General features: G+C 38.9%; 1 protein-coding gene across 2 annotated transcripts in view; it reads right to left on the bottom strand.

The window, feature by feature from the left end:
- The window catches only part of LOC109071944 (protein jagged-2-like), a 47,777-nt gene extending 31,970 nt beyond the window's left edge, over nucleotides 1–15,807 (bottom strand). For both annotated transcript variants that reach the window (XM_042777634.1, XM_042777635.1), the window contains exons 1-2: nucleotides 15,569–15,807; nucleotides 14,808–15,128 (exon numbers count right to left, since the gene is read on the bottom strand). In XM_042777634.1, the coding sequence (XP_042633568.1) occupies nucleotides 14,808–15,128; nucleotides 15,569–15,637 (390 nt within the window). In that variant the 5' untranslated portion in view covers nucleotides 15,638–15,807. The remainder of the gene's footprint in view (nucleotides 1–14,807; nucleotides 15,129–15,568) is intronic.
- Between the last annotated feature and the right edge of the window lie 7,785 nt (nucleotides 15,808–23,592).

Genomic DNA, 23,592 nt, shown 5'->3' with positions numbered 1-23,592 from the left:
TGGGGCAGTTTAAAGAGGGGCAGGGTTGAAATTAGAGGGGGCTGAAGTGAGAGAGGCTAAGAATGACCCTGGAGACCTTTCATCAGGCTTCTCATCAGCTTCAAAAGGCTCCCACGCCGCAGTTTCAGTTGGCAGCGGCGCACACACGCAATCGGCTGCAACACTCTGATGCATTCGCACACAAGGCCCTACTGAGCACAAACCATATGATCATTACATTAAACAATGTTAACTTTAATCAAATGATGATCACATTACAGGGCGATGTCGGGATCTTCTTGCTAAGGCGGCAAAGTGTTTTCCACCAGCAGTCACAAACAAGTGCTGTCCAGCTGACAGCAAATGCGAGGTGAGGCAGTCTGAGAGCTTTCACACGCCTTATCTAAAGTACCAAACCCTTCTGCACCGTGTCAATAATACCCTACAAAGAGACTGATTGAGAAAAAGAAAATAGAAGAACTGGGTCTGGGATGCGAAGGAGAGATGGAAAGAGTCCAAAAGAAATCAACACAGAAAAAAAAGGTCTCATTCCTCTGTGACCTTGGTGAGAAAACGAGCACTTCCTTTCCTCATCTGCTTTTGGAAAAGGAACTGCAGAGAGAGGCAAACTTCCCTTGTCTGACCTGGCAGGACGACATCATCCCCACCCTCTCTGTCAACAAACACATTACAAGGGCCACAGCGGTTCAACAACAAAATATATAAATTATAGATATAAGTTTTGTTAGTTCAGACATTTTTGCGGCAATTAGCTTTAGCTGTAAGATGTTTTTTCACATTCAATCTTTAGCCATTGCATTATGTCCCACACTCCTCATTATGTCCCACAACTTTTTTTTGAGCATTTTAAAAGCTCAAATTGAAATCTCTTCATCTTGTTGCTTTAAGCTCCATTTTTTGCATGCAAATACTTGTCTTATGTGAACACCTCTTGAGAAGCGATCAAGGTCAGATAAATCTGAAACTGGCCTAATTATACAGGACTTTTCACCTGAACTAGCTACCCACGACTATCAACATTTTACAATGTTTAATACACTATATTCCAGTACATGTTCTCACACACACATACACACAAACACACACTAAACCTGTCACTCAAAGTCTGAGCACCAGTCATACAAGTTCTGTGCCAGACTTTGATTGATTGTCCTCAGGGGACCCGCAGGTCATTTATCCATTCTATCCCAAGCGACCTCATCATATAATCTCCATTAATCTGGGATGTCAATCCCATCTTTTTAGTTGAATTGTTGACTGACACAAGAGATTTGGGCCAAACTGAGGGTGGAGAGGCAGTGGACAACATTGACCACAACCTTCAATTACCACAAAATGTAAGACACCACCAGGCCAATTAAAGGACACTGAAAGGCTTTTTTGTATCATCAGGCTGGAACAAGATGAAACTGTTTCCCAAAACTACCGGATAGTTTTGGAGCAGAGTGTGTCCTCAAGATTTTGTTATCCAATAAGAAAATCCTCATTCCAGTTTGACATATTTTAATAGTTCAACATTAAATCAAAATATTTAATCCTTAAATGCATTTCATTTCCCGATCACAATATGGGCCGATGAATAAGGCAATGAATGTATGCAGCTTGAACTACAACTGTGCAAATGTAATCCTATATATTGGTTAGAGATGTACAATATATCACCATATCAAGATAGAATATTGGAAATTAATAATTGGTATATAAGCTGATATTGTACATTTAATTGTGCATGTGAATTTTCCGTACTTTCACATTCAACTTATCTTAGCAATCATCTAACACTCACTGAAAGTTAATCTAAAAAATTTAAAATGTAATTTTTAGTTAATCTCACAATATCCATTTTCATACTGTGCATTATAATATTTTAATGTCTAAATTGTAGCATTTTAAATTATCTTAAATTTTGGTGTTTTATTTGTAATTTATTTATAGAAAATTGTACAGAATCAATACTAGTGGCTCAGTGGTAGAGCACTGCGATAGCAGCGCAAAGGTTGTGGGTTCGATTCCCAGAGGAACACATGTTAGGTAAAACAATGTTAGCCTGAATGCACTGTAAGTCGCTTTGGATAAAAGCGTCTGCTAAATGCATAAATGTAAATGTACTTTTTATCAATAGTTTATGTATTCATCTATACAATTTTCAACAATTTAAGAATTTTAGGAAATTGTACAATTGAAGACGCAAGCCATCTAAATAAGCATAAACTCTAAAACCGGCGTTTATCAATGTGTTCAACATGTGGATAATAGTGAGAATAAATCAAAAAGTCAACCCCCTTTGGTAAATTCAGCATATTAGAGCCCAAGAATGCACATTCTCTTTAAGAAGTACAGTGCAATCACACAGCATAGATCAATTCATCAAGAGGGTGCTGATTCAGACTCTGTGTTCTTCCCCAGGGTCCTACAGCACAGGTCTGATCACAAATGAGGGCACTTTGTTCTCACCGGCCCTCTAGAGCAGGCGATGAGCGATGTGATGATGGCTGTCACCCAGCCCAGCATGACAAGGTCATGTTTGTGTCAACCAAGTCTAGACTTGGTTGGGGAGTGATTGGGGGTGTCGGGGAGGTCCAGTCAACTCACAGGGTCCACATCACACCCTGAGTGGTAGGAAGAAGGAGGTTGAAAAGCCAGCTCTGTAATCAATCACCCACAAGAGAAAGGTGTCCCCTACTCCATCACCAATACACAGGGGTCTCGGCCACACTGCCGACACGGGGTGACCAGGTCGTTTCATTTGTGCTTTTTCTCTTGCCCTCTCCTTGTCTGTCAACCCAATATCGATCACACATCCATCTTAAACTCTAAACAAACAAACTAGGGCTGTGCGATTAATCGTAATTGAATCACAATCACAATTTAAGACACTGCTGTTTGCAAATCGCAAAACCTGCGATGTGGATGCGATATTACTGTGTTCTAGAGCATATGCATTCTCCCCAATCAGCACTGCTCTAGCCAACTGCGTAATCGCCCACCATTATAATAATAATATATTTTTTTAAAAAAACAATCAGAAAGCGGTAGAGAGAGTATGTGATTATGGTGTCTACCAGGTTAGATTGATAGTTAGGCAAATTGATACTAAAGAAAAACAAATGTAATTACTTCGGCTTCGAAATGACAAGACACCAAACAAAAAAGGTAACGTTAATTTGCAAGAGCTGTGTCACAACACATATCAAGAGCTCCCTTATCAGTTCTGCTTTCAGTACTGGAGAATAAAAGATACTGTACATTCTTAGAAGTTTTTATAAGTACATGATCATTATCTTGCACATTTTATCTCCCCAACAGATTCTGATTTGAAAGAAGTTTATAATGCACATTCGCTTTTCCCAATTCAGAAGACTGCACACATAGCCTGTGTTCTCTGAATGCTTCTCATACTCTCTCCTCTCTGCCGCGTCTCACGGAGGAGCCGTTTAATCTTGCCGCACACACGTAGCCTGTCTCGTAATGCTCTGTTATACTCACGCATGGTGCCACACCACAAGTCTTCAAGAGTGCAACCTGTGTCAACTTGCGCCTGACTCCGCATTTAAAACAAGTGTAAATTCAGTCTAACTGCTTTGCTAATTTTCCACTTGTTCTTAAAATCCCAAATACTTCAAAATGAATAAATCAGTCTATTTAACCTATGTAATACTTTAATAATTGACTTAATACAGTTCTTTATTTAAACAAAATAAACTAATCTTTCCTGAGATATTCAGTAGTTAAGTCAATTCTGTAAAAGTAGTAATACCATTATAATATTCCCTACTGAAAAAAACAATAGAAACCCTCCCAAAACACAATAGAAAATGTAAAGGTTTTAAGGGTTATAATTTTGATGTAAACTGGATGTAATGTGGAACATTAAAAACAATCAAAAAAAAGCAAAAAACACAATAAAAAAGCCAAAAACACAATATAAAAAATGAAAACCGTAATTGTTTTAATGAAAACCAAAAGAATTTTTACCCGATATCTACACTGTGCTGCACACTATTGACAATATTAAGTTGAAGCATGACATTGCAAAATTAAAATTGCAAATCAAATTGCAATCGCAATATCGGTCAAAAAATTCGCAATTAGATATTTTCCCTAAATCGCACAGCCTTAGCCACAACCCCATTTTTTTTTTCGAAAGTATTCAGCTTTCTCACAAAACCAGCCACAACAACTCTCTGAGAAAAACAACATTGAGCTTGCAGTCTAATTAAACCAAAGGAAATGGCTCCTTGGATCTGGGTAATGACAGGAGAGCAGGGTGGGGAAGGGACAGGATCAAAGAAACTGGCTGGCAAAAATTGCTGGGGAAGAACCTGGAGGAACACCCTAACCCAACCTGTAGCTCAAGAGGGATTCTGGGTGGCTTTGATGGTCTGTCATTTCGAGAACAATGTGGAAAGTCTTTCCTATCCACCCTCGTCGACAACCCTTCCTTCAGCCTCAACCAAACGGTTTAGCCGAGAAGGGATTTCTTTGTAAGTTCCTCTTCAAGAGGCCAATGTGAAAGGTCTTTCCCAACCTTGGATGAGAAATTCCTGGCTATTACATCCCAGAAATCCCTCTTCCACTGCAGCAGTGACCTCTCCGCACAACTAGACATGTGACGGGATCAAATTTTCATGTTGCTATAATTGCAGAAACTTTTATCACGGTATACTGTATTATCACGATACTGAAAAAGCTGCAAAGAAAAAACCAAAAAAAGTATTGTCATATAATAACAGGTTTGATAACTTTTTAATTAATATAACAAAGAAATGGATATTTAAATACAATAAAGCAATACACAAAAATGTATAAAGTAAACAAATGTTTCAAACAGATTAAAGTGCAAAAGAATTATAAAAGAACAGCAGGTAACACCTAACAATAAGGTCTCATTAGTTAATGCACTAATATTAACAATGAGCAATAGCAGCTGTATGTTGTCGGGGTTACCGGGGCAACGGCTGCATTTCTGCTGTTCCATCAGCACCATCTGCTGTCAGAGAGTGAATGTGCATTTTCATTCAGCACGTCTCTTTCACTCGTTCCGCCATGCACTTCTCATGCGTGTTGGGCTTGTTTACATAAAACTGTGCATGCCTCTTTGACGCAGCATACAGTGGTGTTGTGCATTTAACCAGCTGATGGGAAAAGTATACTTTAAATGCATTCAAAAAATCTGAATAATTTGTAATAAATAATTATTCACAGTATTTTGAAGTGGCCATGATAACAATATTGTGCATGTTAATTATCATGATATATATATCATATTACTGAATACCAGTACATGTCTACACACAACAAGACCATATGACACGACTTTTTGCGAATCAATCAATTGGCATTTTCCGCTAGGCTTCCAGAGCACAAAAGTGAATCATGGCTTTGTTTAAGCAGCATTATGGCCTTGGGAGGACAGGAAGATGCAGCCCGCCGTGCACTCTGGATCCTTGAGCCAGTAAATGATATTCTCTGCTCGGTAACCTCCCCTCTTTCAGCAAACTCCCATACGGGGGTTGAGTTCCTACAGACATAATAAAGCGCCATCATTGACTACAATGCATCTAGTTAACTTTGCATACCCATGAGACACCATCATCAATAAAGCGAGTCAGATAAGAGTCTGGTGAGTCTGAAAGGCAGGAACACCAAGCGAGATGCAGAATTATGCTTGCATGGTGCTTAACGCTGCAGACTTGGCCAACGCAGGGCACACTTTGGGTGAGTGTGTACACACACAGCCCATTTAACATTCCGCTGCTATGCCAACAAGATCATTAGCAATGACAATACAACAAATCCCTCCCCTCTGGGTGCTAATTAAGCAGAAAGGGACGGCAGTGGTCATGAACACACACACAGTCAGAGTTACAGGCCATATAAAAACACAAGCAAAGGTGTGTATGGGTTATCTCACTCACCTTGATAACAAGGTGTCCTACAGGATGTACATAAAGGAGGCAGAAATTAAAACACTGAACTACTCAAAAAATTTACTGAGACTAGGGGTGTAACGGTACAGGTATTCGTACTGAACCGTTTCGGTACCGGTCTTTCGGTTCGATACGTATGTGTTCCGAACTAATACAGTTTTTTGGTTGTTGTTTTTCTCAGGAAATTCAAATGATAAATGCCGTTTTGACAGTCTTTGATGTGGCATGACAGATCGCTGTATAAACGCCTTGGAGAGCCGCTTCTGGTACAGTTCAGAAATGTGCTGGTATAAACCCAACACAAGCATTGACTCCAGTGGCCGCGATCAGCTCCGGTTCCCGTGTCTGAGCCGTGACGCCCCGCTGATTTGTGCAGAGCGGAGCGTGAGTGAACGCGATCATAATGCTGCGTTCACACCAAACGCGAATAGAGTAACTATTTTCCCCCTAATATACAGGTACTTTTCGCTAACAAGATAATGTGTTTATTCAGAGGATGTGTGCAGGAAAAAGTGGAAAAGCCTTGAATGCTCGATCAACATCAGCCATCATGCAAACAGACAAACCGCCTAGCACTTGCCCCTCCCACAACAAGCGGATGATTTCGCCTTGGACGCGCGTCAATTTCGCTTCAAACTCTTGCTTTCTACGGGCGTCTATTTCGCTCTAGACACGCGAATGCATTCAAATCGTTCAAGCGGCAAACTAGACGCGGTAGACACGAATTTGACGCTCTATTCACGTTTGGTGTGAACGCAGCATTAAAGGGATACTCCACCCCAAAATTAAAATTTTGTCATTAATCACTTAGCCCCATGTCGTTCCAAACCCGTAAAAGCTCCGTTTGTCTTCAGAACACAATTTAATATTTTGGATGAAAACCTGGAGGCTTGAGACTGTCCCATAGACTGCCAAATAAATAACAGTGTCAAGGTCCATAAAAGGTATGAAAGTCGTTGTCAGAATACTCCATCTGCCATCAGACGTGAAATCTGGGTTATATGAAGCGACGGGAACACTTTTCTTTGTAAGCAAAGAAAACAAAAATAACTATTTATTCAATAATTCCTTTGTCAACAGTCTCCTCTTTGTCTCTCCATATCACTGTATGCTGTGTGTGCTCTTCTGTGTCATCCGCGCCACAAGGATGCGCTGTTTCTACGTGTATTTAGCTTTGATTTGAAATAAAACAGTGCATCCTTGTGGCTTTATGTTTGGGTAAAGTTGTTAGGCCTAATTGTAATCTTATAATGTAAAAGTGCTCCCTATAGTTTTAAGCATAAGCTGAGGTAGATTTGCATCACTAAGAAAATTGAAACTATAACTGAATGTATTTCGAGAAAGAGCAACTTGTTCAGTAAACCATTAAAAAAATTAAAAAATAGTTTTTCCCCCTGCTGTACCGAAATCATACCGAACCGTGATGTTAAAACCGAGGTACGTACCGAACCGTCATATTTGTGTACCGTTACACCCCTAACTGAGACACATTTTTGCAAACCATCTCAAAATATACATAAGAAGAAAGTTGACAATAAAGCCTAAAGTTTTGAAGGTAATATATATATATATATATATATATATATATATATATATATATATATATATATAGATATATATATATATATATATATATATATATATATATATATATATATATATATATATATATATATAACAAGCCGTTTAAAATGTACAATACTATGTTCACCATAAAGTCACTCATTTCATGGACAAAATCAAGTTAAATCACAATCAAACTTACTATTACATCCTCAAAACATACAGTATCTGTATAGTCATATTTGAAAAATCTTTTTTGATGTTATCCAAATCAAGCCAATCATACAACCTGATAATATTCAACTTAAAAAGTTGGATAAAAGACTTAAGGACTGGAATTACAATATACTCTATAATATACTTGACTGTAAAAATAGCATAAAAATACATAATTTTAAGAGGTATAGTATAGTATAGTGATACAAAAATGACAAATTACAAATCAATCACCAGTATACAGTGATCGTTTAGATCTTCTCAATTTCAGAGAAGGTTTAACTGCAGCATTTGTACAAACTGAGACTAGCATGGCTGCTTGGCAGCAACAGAAACAGGCTGTGAGGTTGGAAGCTGCCATATCCCAGTGGGCACAGCTCACAGATCTCCCAAAGACGCCGGCCTGGATCAATTCTCACAGCTCTAAATCCTTCCAAACCGTGCATTACAGCCATACTAATCTAAAGTAGGCTTCCAAAAAATTAATTTGAACACGTCAACCACATCTGTGAAACTCTCCCACCAGGTACCTGCTCCTACACTCGTGCTATAACCCCAATATGGAATGACAATATTCCATAAACTGCTCATGGGCAACCACCCATTTGGCAAGCAGCCCCTCGGTTACTACAGTGAGGCGGCCATTTGACACCCTAGACTGCTAGCTCCTCATCAAACCATCTGACAAGCCAGTTGTCTCCCTGTTGGTCTTGTCCAGTTACAGTACCGTCGATTACTCCAGTTTCAGCATCTAGTTAAAATGGCCTAGTTGCAGTATAGCAAGATAGCAGAGCGCTGGCCTCCCCAGCGATGTTATGATCACATGGGCTACAACTCCATTACAATCATTATCATTTTGAACAAGGTCAGAGGTCAAGCGGGAATTAAACTTGCTGTGCGGTAATGCACTTTAATCACTGCAGCACACCTGCTCACAATTCATTAGCCTACTAGCTCACTCATGAAGCTGCACATGCATTAGTCAGACACAGTCACACACGCACCACATCCATGTACGCCAACACAGCAAAAACAATCTGGCTCCCCCTGAACATATTCATACAGCTGGAAAGAAACAAACAATCATCATTCATGCTAACATTTGTGAAATTGTGCTGAAGCAAAGGAGAAACCCAGTACCAGGGAGGTAGAGCATCATGGGTAGTTGAAAACAATTAGTTGAGCACCAGGGGCTAACAATAGAAACAGCTCTCTCTCTCTCACACACACACACACACACACACACACTTGCTTCCAGTGTTATTGGGGGGAGACATCAGGGTTAAGCTCGCTAACTCCCACTTCTTCTCAGCTGAAAGGACACCATGTTTTCTATGACCCTTCTCAGGGGAGACAGAAAGTCCATTATAATTGCTCTGCCTAATACAATCATGTCCACCACTGGTGAATCGGTGCATTCAACCTAATGGAAGCTCTTCTGTTGGGAACCTGGTTATCTTGCACTCTTCATGAGGGCGCCGGTCAAGATCTCAACATACTCTAAAAGCACCGACATGCTTTCTTGAGTACTCAACTGAAGCACAAAAAGAAGAGAAAGCTTTTTCTTCAGCTCTCCCTTCCTGATGCCAGGCCTAAAGGCTTGTTCACATTAAGAATGCTAATTGTAAAGAAAAGATAACTATAACGTTAACTATATCGGCGTTCACAACAAGGGACAATAATGTTCTGTTTATTATAAGCTGCTGTTATGTCTTCTTCCATTTAAAATGCCCGAACTCTTTAAAAGTCAAGTGGATTCTGATTGGCTGTTGATGTTTTTATAGTTTATCACCTGGAAAAAAAGTGATTTCAATGATACTGCATTGGTGATGACTCCTCTAGTCTTAGATAGAATTACAACAATTGTTAAAACTTTATGGTTATAGTTATTGTCCTTGATGTACTCTGGCCTTAACCCTTGTCAGAACCCTACCGTCGCAATCATGTTACCAATAAGTGGGTTTTCAATTCAAGTATTTTAGTCAGTAATCGATTAACAGCATTTTGGCAGAGGCCCTTCTAAATAGGCTGTTTTCATGGGTTTAAAGAGTCCATCATGTGGGAGTGATGGAGTAGGAAGTGCCTGGCTCACTCGCTTCACAAAGAGTCCAAACGGTCTCTCTTTATTTAATTTTTCCAAAATCCCAGTCCCCCTGTAAAATTGCTATTTCACAATTATACATGGTCAAAACTAGGCGGGAAAACTGTCTGTGTTTACAAAATGCAACAGACAACCTCTCTCAACCTGCATTGTATCACAAAAGATTGCTTCATAAAGTCACCTCAGGAACATCACCTCTTAATTGGTCCGGTCTCTCTGCTGCTAAAAATACCTCTACCATGACTGTTGCATTCAGGAGAGGGAAAATGCAGCCTTTGCCTTTCGTTTAATAAGAAGACATGGGTACAAAAAGCCTTGCTCTGCCCCAGGTCACAAGAAAGAAAATGTTTATTGTGGTGGCAGAACAAAAAGCTATTTCAGGGTTAGGAAGGGAAAGAGAGCGAGAGAGTCGCACATCCAGCTAGAGATTCCTCATGATCTTAAACTTCCTGGTGAATCACCACAGCGGGTCTCCATGGAGAGACAGGAATCAATACCGGCTCTTCCTGTAACATCACAAACCACTGCAGATGACTGTGAATAGTGCAGCCAGTTAAATGAAAGCTACTCTGCCTTGACCTGTTTATTAGATCTGGAAATGTGTCACAGGTCAACTAATCATGCAATAACTGACTAGTTCCATGCAATGGTTAATGCATTAGGAATCACAAGCTAAAGATGAACAACTGTTTTAACAGCATTTATTAATCTAGATATAGATTAATACACATAGGTTATAAAAAAAAATGTATTAACTAGATTAATTTTTTGTTTATTGTTCATGCTATCGATCGCACTAATGTTATTGTACAGAACCTTATTGTAAAGCGTTGCAAGGCTTTTTATATTTTCAAAAAACAATGTTTTAATTAGCATGCAAATAGCTAGCTGCTTTTTTATTTTATTTTTTAAATGACTTTGGTACACTTCTTAAAATGCAGCATGTGAAAATGTGACACTGTCCCACCCATGACTTTACCGTGGCTTCCGGTTATCCGCCATAAAAGACAAAAACAACAACTAAAGATGGACAATGCTTACTAGGAGATTTTGAGGCCTTACGGGAGCAGCGATCTATAATCAGTCCCAATCAGCTGCCACCTGCTCCGATGCTGAACTGGACAATTACTGCTTTTTGTTGACCGGAGACACAGCCAGCTGCGACTGGCTAATTACACAGTCAATAGTGTAATCAGTTGTGAGGCTCTAGCACTTCTTTCCCAGGTGAGACGAGAACGAGTGGCTCCACTGAAAGACCAGTTAAGGGGGAAGGGAACTCGGAGGGCAAAAGATAATTGTTTACCCATGTAACGGTCTCCTAGCAACTGCCCAGCAAGCTCCCAATCAGGTGTGGCGGACGCTGCCGTTTAGCCTTGAAGCGTAGTGGTCCTCCACTCTGACAGATGGATACAGCTGCCGTCTCTACCGTCAACATTCACTGTGCCACCAGTCTCTCAATCTCTTACGCTGGAGTTACACATCCACTAAAACTGTAACTCAACTCTATGGCCCCATTTACACTGCATGGTTCAAGTGGCCCAATTCCGATTTTTTCCGCTCATGTGGCACAGATCGGATATGACCGGTGACCGTGTAAGCAGGAAAAAACCGCATGGATTCCGATTTTCTCAGATCGGATTCAGGCCTCATTCATATGTGGTAATAAATCGGATATGAATCGGATACGTGCATTTGCGTGTGCCATGTAAGCAGACAAATCGGATATTCCCCAGTAAATGCGAGTCGTACGTCATTAAAAAAGTGACGTTAACTCAGGTGGAGACCACCAACTGAGATCACATGACTTATTATAGGCGCGATGGAGGAAGAAGGATACACACAGTGGAGCAATGCGGAGGTTTCATGTCTTTTAAGTCTTTGGGGCGAAGAGACAGTGCAGGCAAAAATGCAGGGTTGTTACAGAAATAAATCCGTGTTTGAAGACATTTCACGAGATATGGGGAGGCACGGTTTTAAGCGCTTTTTTCTCCGCCGTACGAGATGTTTTGTTGATTTTTTTTATTTTTTTTTGTTGTTGTTGACTTTTCAAAATATTGTGGAAAGCAAAACACTGTATAATTTTATTTGCATCTGCATCCATTGAATTTCGTGCTGTTTTACTTCCTTTTCCGGGTCAGAACATCTACATTTGGTAGTTTCAGCAGTGTATAGTGTAAATGCAAAAATCGGATACGGGTCACTTTTAAAAGATGATGTAAGCAGGTCGTCAAAAAAATCGGATATAGTCAGAAAATCGGATTTGGGTATCAAGACCTGCAGTGTAAATGCAGCCTATGTTACACAACTGCAAGGGACTAGAACTAACAAGTGAAGATCTTACTAAACATCTGGCTCAAAGTCTGCATTAAATAAAAAACTAAACAGTAAGACTGACTGATAAATGCATTAAAGTAGGACTGGGTCAAAATATAATTAAATCACAATCTTTATATGCACTTCTTAAAAACACAAGATCAATCTTAACTTTATGCAAGTGTTTCCTGCATTCCCGCTACTGAATCTACATGCCCAAAACAAAAAAAAGCCATATTTTACCATAGTTTGCATTCCAAATTTTATTTGATATTCTAAAAAAGGCTTTATACGACAAAATAATTGCAAAACACGTTCCTCACAGGTCGCATGCAATAAAATACAGCGTGAACAGTGTTGTCTGTTTCTCAAACAAATGACTCATTAACTAATTCTTTTTAGTGAATCAAAACAAAGAATGCAACCAAATGACTCTTTTGAGTGGATCCTTGAAATAATGAATCATTCAAAAAGTCTTTTTCTACTCTTTCTGAGAAGTCTATAAGTTACTTGTAATTTTTTACAATAACGAATACTGAAAGTATTAAAAGCATATATGCTCCCACATTGTTACACCAAAACATTGCTATAATCACAATTTTTTTTTCATTTAAAATATACTTGAATTCCACATTCAGTAGCAAAAAGAAACAAATCAAATTGAAAGCTTTTATCAAATCAAATCGGGGAATCTGTATTAATACCAATAAGCAAACTACCATGCCAGACTAACCAGAGATATACGAAAACAAACTGCACCTCCGACAGGTGGCGGACTCAATCTCCAAGAATCTGGGTGAGGTGCTAGATATCTTTATACAATGCACCCTAGATGAGGTTACACCAAGCACATCAAACAGATGTCCGGATGCAGAGGCACTCAAGAACACATTCCTCTGGCAATTTCATTAGCTTCCATGGGACACTAAGAAACTGCAAACACTCAGCACTCAAAATGCAATCTCAATCACAGGCTTTCAGAGACGGATCTACAGCCACACAACATGTGCTCTGAGTTATACAGGGACATATAAGGTGAAATTTCAAGCGGCGGTCAGAGGAGAAGCAGGTGTAGCATCAAAGGCGGCTCCGAAAGGGTCAGTTTGATAGCACGTTACAGATTAACTTAAACGGTTGAGTGTTTGTGTTGGGGGGGAAGGTTCATTTTCATGCCTATGGGAGGGCTAGTTTAGGGGTCCTCCAGGTGAATGTGTGCCTAACTGGGCTGCCATCCAAAACTGACAGTCAATACTACACAACATCTCTTTTGTTGTAGCTGTTGTTGTTTGCGGGTGTGACACTGAACTGCATAAAACATTGCAGCGATTTGCTACCTGATATTAGCATCAGTAATGTGCCTGTGTATCTGGAGAGACACTTGATAAGTTTTTCACATATCAACACAAGAGAGAAACAAGTAGTACAAGGCTACCCTTACAACAAATTGCCATGGTAACTATACTTTCCACTAAAATCCCACAGTTAGTTATTGTTCTAACTACTATAAAAGTGCAATATTAGCCACTAATGACAAAAATATAAACTGATCAAAAATCTAGAAGCTTCTCACAATGTTTGAAGATGATTCCAAATGAATTTATTAGCGCTGTACATATGTATTTGTCGTTGAGCATTTGTTACAACGTCAGTTTAACACTTTTAAAATTACTTCTTTTTTTTTTAATGTTGAAGTTAAAAACATATATATAAAATTTCACACCTGGATCTGTGATTATTTTAGTAAAGGTTTCAACTAATTTGTAGCAAAAAAAAATAAAAAATAATAATAATAATAATAATAATAATAATAATATATATATCAAAGATTAATAGGAAACAACACTTAGGCTACAACACTCCATGTTTCCCCCTAACAATAAGTAGTAACTATGGGGTTTTAGCAGAAACTTTGCTTACCATAGTTCATTTTTGTTAAGGTTAAGCTACAAAAGAGCGAATTAACAAATTCACAAAGACCAGTAATTATGGCAAATGCAGCTGACGCAGCTGAATATCACGTGAATCTTTGATAAAGATTCGAATCACTCGCAAAGAAAAGCCAAATGAAACCAATGCAGAAGCGGCGTCAGAACCTAGTGAGCTGCCTACCTACCTATACAGCGTTATTCTGGCGCCTTTGATGGCCAAAAATGATATGCTATCTAGATAGGCAGCTCACTACGTTTTAAGACTCAACCAGCTACGCCTAATATTCTCTCATGCTTTTTTAAAAACCCATATGACCGACTTTCTTCTGTTGGGCAAAACAACAGACTCAGTCCCCGTTCACTCACACTGTCATTCTGTCTAACAGATGCTCCAATGAAGAAAATAAGTCATACAGGTTTGAAACAACATGATGAGGGTGAGTACAAGACAGAATTTTGATTTATGAGTGAGCTATCTCTTTAAGAGATGCGCCTCACCTTAAACGCACCTTAGTTTTAAACACGAACAGCAAATAAGTGAATGTAAGATAACGGTTCGTCACCATTATAACAAATAACTTTTTTCCCTACACAAAAAATCGTGAGGACACAGCAGCCTTACTTTACACGCCCAAGATTTAAAAAAAGAGAGACCCTGTCATCACTGTAACAATATAGTGCACTCAACTTCCGAGCAGTGACAGCTCACCGTGGCGCATTATTATTATTATAGTTCATGCAAAGACGCGCACTTACCGGCCAGGCGAAGAGAAAGGGAATGATGATCTTTCCAACATCGCTCGTTTTGCTGGGTTTGTTCTTTGCAGTCTTAAAAGAAATTATATTTCCACCGAGAACGTCAGTAGATCCAGAGCCAAACGTGCACGGCCCAGTGGTGGTGACTTCAGACTGGTACTCCTTCAGACACACTTTAAAGTATGTATCGCACTCGTCCCGTACGCAGCGCCTGTCTTTAGAGTTCCGCGTGCCGTCGCAACATTCCCCGTGCCACAACTCACCGTTTACATTTTTTACAGCAATCAGCTGCAGCTCAAAATAGCCAGAGGACTGGGACACCTAAAAATAACATATGAATAAAAAAATAACTAAATACACAGAAGTCATTATACAGGTGGATTATTATTGAAATGCAGATCGTGTTTGCAAAACTAAGGTCATATTATTTGAGGGAATGTGTGGCGCGCGCTTGTGCAATGAAGTCTCCAGAGAATCAGTCTACAATTTTGCTAACCTGTTAGTGCGTACAGAGGCTGGAAACAACAATTTGAAAAGATCTCCTAATGGATCCACCCTTCATTTTATCGGGGTGCAAGTTAACATTAATTACATCTGACATTTCCAATTGCATGTGCACATGTGGCTGCGTAATTCAAATATCGATTACTTTGAGCAAATTTCGTTGAAATCGCCAGCCCACACCCATCAACTTTTGCCAGCTTATCCCTGCTACGGCAATTAAATCTATCTGCAATACTAGAAACAATCAGCGCTCTCACCTTCGTCCATATCGTTAACAGCAGGCACGCGATTGGGAGCCAATTCCTAATCCTGATACAATTCCTCATGCCGCTGATTTATGCGTTATGAATACAAGATGGAAAACGGCCGTTGACCGGCGGCAGGATCCTCCGCTCCTGACATGCAAAAAAAATCACAAGCGTGGTGTGTTTGCGCGGTGATGGTCTGGGCTGATCTCTCCCTCCGTCTGATCGCTTCACGGCAAATGATATGTTTCACAGCTACCACACGCCTGGAGGAGATCTCGCGTGATTGACAGCTGGTTGAGCCAATCACAAAGCCTCCTGCTGATTCGTTTGGCCAATCGCCACTCGAGGGCGGAGCATTGTCAAAAACTTACGCTGTTTCACAACGAGCAATAAAACGCGTTCTTTTCCCATTAATAATTCTGACATTTTTGTAACAGTAAAATTACAGAATTTGTAGATTATTATTTGAATGGTTACTAAATACATTCAGCGCCAATCACACAGCAAATGTAACAGATTTAGCATTTTAAGCGTTAAAACATGATCTCGTTGGCTGGAAATGTATCTATCCATCTATATTCGTTATAAACACTGTGGTGTATTCTAACATTTAAACTGACATAATACTAAGTTAACTTAATTTTTGATTCTAATTCCTTTTAAATTGTCATTATATATTTTTTAACATTACTGCCACTTTATTTTACTATTTCTTTAGTATTATTGTGTGTTCTGGTGATTTGGCAATATATTATATGAAAAAAGTCAATGAAGTGCTTTAAAATTTTATTGTAATTCACAACTGAAAATATAATGTAAAAAACACAAAACCACGTAAAGTATTCCGAGCCTCAAGAAACCTGTATATCCTCGCTTCTGTCCTGATGCGTGCTCAGCCTGCCAGTGTGATGTGACACAGGTGACAGCGCCCTCTACTGTACATGTGCATTAACCTGAAAAGAGAGACCCCAAGAAGACAGAAGACAAACATCAAAAAATATTTATATTTAGATTATTTATGGGGGACAAAAAGTGTATAATCTAAAAGTTTAATTACCTTAGTACCTAAGGTGGTTCTCAATCCTCATTGATGGAAAGAAACAAGAATAAAACATCTTAAAGGAATAGTTCACCCAAAAATTAACAGTTGAACACCCTCTCTCTCAGGCCATCCAAGACATAGATGAGTTTGTTTCTTTACATGAAAATTTGAAAAAAATTCAGCTTTACATTACTTGCTCAAAAATGGATCCTCTGCAGTGAATGGATTCCAAACTGCTTTATCACAGGAGGAAGCATTATTATGGATTATGGACTCGTATTTTAGCCAGAAACAATGGTTTAAAGTTTGGATTTGGATTTCTTTCTTACAAGCATGCCAATTTTCACTTCACGATATTTAAAATCTTCTAATACTGTCGTCACCAATGCACATTAGTGTGATGTTTTTATCAGCTGTTTGGACTCTCATTCTGACGGCACCCATTCACTGCAGAGGATCCATTGGTGATCAAGTAATGAAATGCTATTTTTCCAAATCTGTTCCGATGAAGAAAAAAAATCACCTACATCTTGGATGGCCTAAGGGTGAGTAAAAGTTCATTTTTGGGCAAACTATTACTTTTAAAGCCAAGCCTAAAAACATAAGCTGGTTTGTGGGCTGGTTGTAGAGGAGTTTTGGTCACTTTTCAGCAAGTAAAACCGGGAGACTGGCATGAACACCAGCTTGGCCAGGCTGGTCCTGGATAATACCTTAACACTCCACATTTTGCTTTTAACCTTATTTATCACACCTGATTTATATCATGTCTCATAAATAAAGGCTGAGAGACCTGCATTTTGTGTGTCAGATAAAGGAGTCATACAAATGAGCAGTACTGAGCTCCTCCATCATTCTAAAATATGTCCGATCCTGATTTGTATTAATAGGCAGGCTGCATGCTTTTGTGAGCACATGAAGTAATGCAGACAGGCAGTGTGCCCGAACAGGCTCTGGTTTTCTTACGCCACCCAATGCCCTCTCACCTGGCAATTGCCGTATCACTAGGCACGCCATAAATAAATGCAATGATTACTTAAACAGCAAACTCACTTCAGCTGAAATATTTCACACACTGTCACAGCCGGGTACAAAAGGGTGGGCTGGGGAAGCCTGAAGGAAGCGGAAGAAGAAGAAGGTACGGGTGAGTAATAGCAGATTTGTGGTGGAGATGGAGGGGGAAGGGACTGCTGGACAGCCGGACAGAGATGCTGGTGCTGGTAGGCGTTTTCCTTTGAGGGCTCGCATATAAACCTATGGCCAATGCATTGATTCCCTTTTATCTCCAATCATGGCCTTGACCCACTTTAATGGCTTTCACAATTGTTAGTTGTTCATTTCCTCCTAAAAAGCAGCTGCGACTCGGATATTTGGAAATAATGAATCCCTTGTTGCAATTCTGATAAGACAAAACCATATGTTAAAGTGACAGCATCATTCAGCCATGCAGAAGAAAAAAAAAACAGGGCATCAAATAGCAACATTTGTACATGCTGACAGGTTATAAATCAATTGTGGGATCCATTTTCTTTTTGAATTGCTGTGCTCAATTCTCATCCCTATATTTGATGCATGACCTTATTACTGAAGCTTGTTTCCATAGCGATAGGCTTACAATTTTACTGTAAAGCAAGCACAGGAAATTAAATGTGATATAAGGAGATTTCCCAAAGGTGAGAAATTATTGATAGGAAAATCACACAGATTTATGGCTGCTAGACGCTGGGTTCTTTGTATCATGACAGAACTTCCTGTCTTTTTTCACAAATGATGTTCATAATATATATCGGTGCCCCCTCCAGCTACCAGTTTTTCTTTCTGCCTTAGTTTGAAGTTAACATATTGGATGCATGAAGCATGGCCAAAAAAAGTGTCCACCATTCATTTCCAAATATAGGCATTATTAGGAGAATATTTCTAGGAGATCTGATGAAGAAAAAAACACATATTGCTATTTTTTTGTCATCCATAACACAATTTTCCCATATGAATCTGTAAAGTAACTGCAAAATACTCAGTAACTGAATTACAATTTATTCATGAGGATTTCTTAAATGTACATGAGATCCAGTGGCCAGATTATTATGTGCACATTCTAATTTGATTGCATTTCCAAAGCAATTTTATAGACACCCAAATACTTTGATATCTTAAGTAAAATAAAAAGTACAAGTTATACAAAAACTAAGTAAACTAACTAAAAAAGGCAAAGAAAACAGTACAGGTTTTGCTTCTATTTTTGCTTTACCTTTGTTCATACCTGGCCAGTAACCTGAGGCAATTTCAGTACAGGTTTTGCTTCTATTTTTGCTTTACCTTTGTTCATACCTGGCCAGTAACCTGAGGCAATGTACTTTCATCTGAACATAATCCTTACAAAGCATGACTCACATATAATTTCATGAAAAACGGTAATCCTGCTAGCCCTGACATTATATAATGTCATTAATGTAGGTGTGACACCCTGCATGAGGCTGTCAGTAAATGGTCAGTGAGTTTTAAGTTTATTTTAGCCCATGTGCATAATAACAAATGTGTCTTCATGAGAACAGATGGGCTTTAATGAGGCGTTACAGCAGAAAGGTATCAAGGGAAAAAATAAAAATTATATGTGACTTTAAAAATCTGAAATAAACTACTTATCCTCCCATAACTTCAAAAGAGCAAACAGAAGAATAAGGAAATGTCAATGGTTGTTCTCAATGGAATCTCACTCTTCATGTTCCAAAAACAATTTTCCTAGTAAGCCTTGGACACCTAAGCCTCATTCATGAAGACATGATAGACAACTAGTGAAGTACAGTATGTCACATTACATGATGTGAATGACTCCTTGTTATGCGTTTTAAAGTATTTGCTATTGGTAACATTCATCTTCAGAATCCTAATGTTGACTGAGAAATATATCATATGTACTGATGGGAATGGTAAGAAGCAAATTGTAAAATAATGTCTGTTTTCAGGGGTCAAATCCCAGTCAAGCATTCTGTGACCTCTTGCATGGTAAAAGTGGTATGCATATTTGCAGTGGTGCATAACATGAGGGCATCCGACACCTGACAGAGCTGAGACTCCCCACACCCTGATCACTGGTCCCCGCTTAGTCGCCTTATCTCAGAGGAAACATTACTTCCTCTAGCCCTGTAACCTAAACAAGGGATTCATCTTAGGACAGACAGAGCTCATCTTCAGTCAGTGTGTGCTTACAAAATATGTGAAATACGGAAAGAGAAAAAAAAAGGAAAATGGGAATTTGATACACTATTCAGTTTAATGCAAAAACAATGCTTCAGATATGTCTCACAGTGAAGGAACAAATAAGTTATCCAGAATAATGGGTGAATTTAATTTAAAGAGAATGAGCATGACAAGTTGCAGTGTGTAAGCTTCTTGTGTCTGCCCTTGAGAATGACCTGACACACCCCCGACTGATTCGCTCCTTTGGAGCAGGTGCAGATTGCTCTGCTCAATAATCTTTACAATTAGACCTTACACAATGGGCCCAATCAACCTTGACAATCTGTACCAAGGAAGGACAACTCACGGTTCACAGCAGCATAGATAGATAGATAGATAGATAGATAGATAGATAGATAGATAGATAGATAGATAGATAGATAGATAGATAGATAGATAGATAGATAGATAGTTTTGAAAATATACTCAAATAATACACATACTGTAACCAAATACATAGTTTACTTCAGTAATATTTGAATGTATTTTGTACATAATAATGTGCATAATGTAGCTGCACATTTGTTTCAAAACAATTTTGAATTCACCCTGGACATGTTTAATGAGGAGCAGCAGCAATCGATGATAAATTATGCTAACAATATATAATTAGAGCTCACTTGAGAATGTTGATGAGTTGTGCGTAATCAAGAGACTCTTCACCCTCGTTTCATGTGGGTCTCTGAAGAGGGTAGAATGCAGGGACATGACTGTGCTATTTGTGTCATTAAAGACATTATACATCTGCACAGAGGATTCTTTTGTTGTCAAATTAATTAAAGGGGGGCACATATCTGTTTGTCATCCACATACCCCATTTCAAGTATTTGAATATCCCATTCTCAACCCATATTTACTGCTTGCCTCTATTAAGTTTTATCTACTATATTTCAGCTGTGATATTCATGCATCCTAATCAATAGATTTCTGAGACTATTATGCTGTTATAATCACATCTGAAGCTCATGTCTTAAGTAATTCATGGTTGTTTCAGTCTTATGTATTAAAACGCAGTATCATCGTCCACTTCAGAAGGCCATTTTTTCCATATGCAAAATGGTTATATTTGGGCTAGAAATGTCCAGGATGTCCGTCCTGTTTATGACATCACACACTGGCTTCTGAATGTCATGAGAGCTGAGCATATCAAACTCTACATGCTTCGGCTGCCCAAAAACAGCAGCGACATGCACTCATCCAGGATATCCTACAACAGAGTCGGAATGGTGACTCCCCTGTTTGCTTGTTTTTATTCTGCTCTGTTCCAAGCTCCACATCCGTCCACTGGTTCAAAGAGGGTTCACAGAGTCTAAGAGTACACAGTGAAGACTGTGGAATCAAAACTCCTTTCTTGTCTATCACTGCAGAAAAATACAGGGAGAGAAAGAAGCACACATTGTAGGAGACAGAGCAGCAGGATAATGTAGTCAGTGAAGCCTCATAAATACGATAAGCAGAGAGGACCTTGTCTTCTCACAGCTGGTTCTCTGCCTCACTCTGAATCGAAACATGCATCATTCCTGTCACCCGAAACACAGTGAAGAGTGAGCCCTTCATAAACTACAATACAGTTACCAGGACATGACTGCATAAAAATGACACAATGATAATTTGATGCATTAGAGGCTATAGAATTTAGTTATTTTATCTGCAACAAGATACTTGGGCTATTTTAATAAAAAAAAAAAAAAAATCCATATTTTTTAAACATAATAAACAAAATGTTTTGTTCCTCTTAGTCTCTTGCTCACCAAGGCTGCATTTATTTGATATTCAAATCTTTATTTGATTAAAAATATTGTAAAATAGTAATGTTATAAAATACTTTTATAGAAGCCTATTTTTGTCCGTAATGACTTTGATTTAATATATACACACACACACACACACACACACACACACACACACACACACACACACACACACACACACACAAATATATATATAAGAGAGAGAGAGAAAAGCTCAAGAAACATTTATTTTTATTATTAATGTTGAAAACAGTTGTGCTGCACTGCAATAATTTTTCAGGACTCCTTTATGAATAGAAAGAGCAGCATTTATTTGTCTATATTATTATTATTCATTAAAAGATGAAGGAAACTGCTTAAAGGAATAGTTCACCCAAAAATGAAAATTGATTTACTGCCCATGATTTACTCACCCTCAAGCCATCCTAGGTGTATGACTTTATTCTTTCAGATGAATGCAATCAGTTATATAAAAAATGTCCTGGCTCGTCGGTGCCAGAGCCTTGTGGTAAGTGTGACCCGAGTTCAATTCCCCCCTCGAGGTCCTATGCCGATCCCACTCCCCTCTCTCCACCCAACACTTTCCTGTCAGCTCTCCACTGTCTTCTCACATTAAAGGCATAAAAAAACCCATAAACATAACTTAAAAGAAATGTCCCGGCTCTTTCAAGTTTTATAATGGCAGTGAATGGGCGTTAAGATTTTGATGTCCAATAAAGTGCATCCATCCATCATAAAATGTGCTCCTAAATGCTCCGGGGGGTTACTAAAGGCCTTTTAAAGTGAAGCGATGTGTTTGTGTAAGAAAACTATACATATTTTCAACTTTATAAACCTTAATCTAGCTTCTGCTTACTGTTGTACATGCGTACACGTGCGCTGCAGCATAAATGGCTGCCCACTGCTCCGGGTGTGTGTTCACGGTGTGTGTGTGTTCACTTTGGATGTCATGAAAGTCATGAGATGGCTTGGGGGTGAGTAAATCATGGGGTAATTTTCATTTTTGGGTGAACTATCCCTTTAAGAGTATTATGATGCCATCATCCATGAGATTCCTTCAGAGGGATCTGCTACAATTTCTCATTCAGGAACTGAACCGCAAAAACCAAGCAAAAATTTGAGACCTGTTGGCCACACCATGTTTGGTGACCACCATTTCCAAGTCAAAAGCCTCTCAGGACACGGTGTGGGCAGCCATATCCTGTATCACTGCCCCTGTGTGCACACCATTTCTCATTAGCATACAGATGGACAGTGTGTTGGAATCATATTGTGTGTCCCCCTGCTCTTTGTTTGCCAGTCATAACTCCAGAGGTGGGCACAATGCTCACTGCTCTTCAAAGGGCCGGTCACACCTGGGAGTGTTCTGAGAAAGGGAGTAAGCACCATAGCCAGCTGCACAGATGGCCTCTCACGCTAAAGCACAATGGGTGAGCTGTAAGAGGTCCATGTGTCGGGTTACATATGAAAGTGCTTGGCAAAACTCTGGACGAATTTGGGAGCCATTTACTAGAGGAGCTCATTACTATTTCATCATCAGTAGTGACATAGTGGAAACATCATGTTGTGATGGGCTTGTGTGGTGTATGGTAGGGTTTCTTATTACAGTACCTACAAACATTATATTACGCTAACTAACTTTTTACTACGGAAGATAAAAAAAAGTAACTGCAACTTTTTATCTTGCAATCCTTAGAAAAAAAGTTAGAATTGTGAGTTATAAATTCAGAATTGTGAGATGTAAATTTGTGATTCTGAGAAGAAAAACAAATTTTGAAATATAAACTTGTAATTGTGAGAAAATAAGTCAAAATAAATAAGACAAAAAAAAAAAAGAATTGCGAGATTTAAAAAAAGGGTGTAAGCTTTTTTACACAAAAAAATAAATAAATAAAAAGCCCTAATTGTGAGATAAAATGAGGCTTACGTATTTTCTGTTTTTTCCTTCTTTTTTCCAGATATTGAGACAATGTCAAATAAGGGTGTTCACAATAAAAAGGACAAAT

Source organism: Cyprinus carpio, chromosome A20, assembly GCF_018340385.1.
Source record: "Cyprinus carpio isolate SPL01 chromosome A20, ASM1834038v1, whole genome shotgun sequence".
In the NCBI taxonomy this organism is placed as follows: domain Eukaryota; kingdom Metazoa; phylum Chordata; class Actinopteri; order Cypriniformes; family Cyprinidae; genus Cyprinus; species Cyprinus carpio.
The sequence above is the reverse complement of the archived record's forward strand: the minus strand, read 5'-3'. Positions and strand labels throughout refer to the sequence as shown.